The sequence below is a fragment of the Gaeumannomyces tritici genome (assembly GCF_000145635.1).
Source record: "Gaeumannomyces tritici R3-111a-1 unplaced genomic scaffold supercont2.81, whole genome shotgun sequence".
NCBI lineage: Eukaryota > Fungi > Ascomycota > Sordariomycetes > Magnaporthales > Magnaporthaceae > Gaeumannomyces > Gaeumannomyces tritici.
In genome coordinates, this window is record NW_008804625.1 from 9,962 (window position 1) to 12,297 (window position 2,336).

Below are 2,336 nucleotides of genomic sequence, written 5' to 3' on the forward strand. Positions count from 1 at the left end.
AGAGGGATGCTTATCGCCAGGCATTTCGCGCCGCAGTGCTAGCACCTCCATAAATATCTTTTCTGCCTCGTCGTACCTCCCTTGACTGTGGTATGTTGTTGCCAGGTCCGCCATGCTCTGGATCGTATCGGGATGCTTGGCGCCGAGCACGTGTACGATTTGGCTATTACGTGTAATAGCTTGGGCCGGTACAATGAAGCACTGGCGATAATGGACGATTGCGTCCGGTTATGGCGCCGCGTCCTTGGTCCGAACCACCCTTACACACAAGATTCTCTACATGTGTTGAATTCGTGGAAAAGAGATTAGCAGAAGGCGGCATATGGACTGGCAGCGGTAGATACAATGTTGTCCGTCCTTTGGTTTTCATATACGGCGTGCGGTATATAACCTTTCATGGCGGATTGCGTACGCAACGTTTCGCGACGCCGCTTTCTACCCTGGCAGCTCCCCTGCGCGGCCCTGTCCTGGAGCGCCCTGAACTAATACTGGGGATTTTGGCGTGGACGAACCTGAGGCGCAATGCGCTCGTGGTAGGGCGCCGCCACTGCATTCTGCCAGCAACCCGGAGCTCCGTTGCTCCATCCTCCTCCGCCGTAGACCTTACCCATGCGACGGAATGGGGCTCACGCACGGCTGAAACCGGGCCAAACATCCAAGTATTATGTCTTTCCAACCAGAGCTACTAACAAATTCTATATCGGCGGATAAAAGAGTGCAAGGAGCGACAGATTCGTCGGGATATATGGCGTGTGCAGTCGTGACAACCGCCAGGAATGAAGCGCGATGCTCCTAGTTCTCCACCCGGGTCCGGACCTAGGACAGGGGCGCAACAATCCAGAGAAGGACCAGCCAGTGCAAAGCCCTCCAGGTAGCCCTTCTGATCTTTTTGCAGTAAATAGATTTCTTTAGTAGACAAACTTCAACGCTACTTGCTGCATCCCTTGGGTTCTGCTCCCACGAGCCTGCCCGTCTGGCATCCATCAGATACAATCCACCCAAACCTCGGGTCAAATTTTAAGGATTAAAATAATCTTTTTCTTAGGTGGCTCCGCTGTGCCATCGCTTGCCTCAGACGTCCTTTGTTTATGTGTAACTAGCTTGATCCGCTTCTTTTTTCCGCCGTCCAGCGGGGGATCGTGTGGGGAAGTCGGCGCAGGAGGCAGCGCGACATCGGAGTTGGGCAGCGGGAGGTCGACGTTGTCCTCCTTGCCGTCGTGACCAGCTCCGAGGAAATCACCACCCAGCGCGATCTGTGCCATATCGTTGGTAAGGCCGGCTGGGTCGCTGTTGCTGCCGCCGTCGCCGCCTGGACTGCCGTACATTTGTAGGGGCGTATCATGCCTCTCTTGGCAGAATATCTCTGCTGGGTTCACATATGGGAACGGGGCAAGGCCAGAGGCTATCGCATCCGCTGGCGGGGGGGAATAGGGATCGTCGCTTGCGGGATCGGGAACCGACAGTATCGAACCTGGTGGACCCTGCCCCAGAAGCATCTCGGGATCCTGTGGATTTATCGTCAGCATTCGATCCTGTTAAAATTCCCGTATTCCATGCTATTGAAATTCCCATGGAATGTTGCTTACAATCAAGGCAGGGCACTCTTCCACTCCGTTGTCCAGAGACGATGGCGAACTAGGCAGAACATCGCCGCTTCCAGCGTCTTCGTCCTCCGACCAGCCCTAGATCTGGCAACCGCCGGGCGGGGACACGCGGCCTTCGAGTGGCGACGGCAAAGACGCAGCAGCCGCTGGATGTCGACGCGCTGTTTGGGCCGTTTCATCAACGAAGTGGTAGGTGTCGACCTTGGCTTCCCTGTCAGGCTCGACGCTTCGCTTCCGCTGCCTCTTGGGCGGTGCCAGTTTCACGTCATCCTTGTCTTCCAGCTCCAGCGAGGTTGACTCCTTGACAAAGTCTCGGCAGTGGGCGTCCAAAAGATGGAATTTGAGATGCTTCACGGAATCGAAGGCGCCATCGCATCGACTGCTGGGATGAGGGCAGGTGACCGGATTCTTGTCGTCGACAGCTTGGACGTATCGTTCGTAATGATCAAAGACGTGGTCCTTCCATGGACATCTGTCCAGGAACTGACGAAGTCGCAGCTCGGGGGCCAGCGATTTGTCGGTCATGCAGAACACGCAGTAGCCGGCGGTGGCAAGCACTCCACCGTACGGGACCCTGGCCGGCGGAGGCGCGTCTCGAGCCAGGCGCGCACGGATCCCTCGCGGCACGCCTCGCGGAAGTAACCGTGCGTGTCCGTGAGTTCCTTGGGCACGAGTAGCGGGCGGAGAGGGTCACGGAGGTGGAGGAGGAAGCGAAGGGGCGGAGGGAGAGGA

At 57.0% G+C, this 2,336-nt stretch overlaps 1 protein-coding gene across 2 annotated transcripts in view; it reads right to left on the minus strand.

Annotated features, from left to right (window-relative positions):
- Positions 1-1,772, minus strand: part of GGTG_13929 — a 2,198-nt gene extending 426 nt beyond the window's left edge. Inside the window, exon 1 of one of the 2 annotated variants that reach the window (XM_009231853.1) lies at positions 603-1,609. In XM_009231853.1, coding sequence (XP_009230117.1) covers positions 1,011-1,526 — 516 coding nt within the window. In that variant the 5' untranslated portion in view covers positions 1,527-1,609 and the 3' untranslated portion in view covers positions 603-1,010. Of the gene's footprint in view, positions 1-72 lie in introns of those variants that run through there. The other variant, XM_009231854.1, reaches the window with a different exon arrangement.
- Between the last annotated feature and the right edge of the window lie 564 nt (positions 1,773-2,336).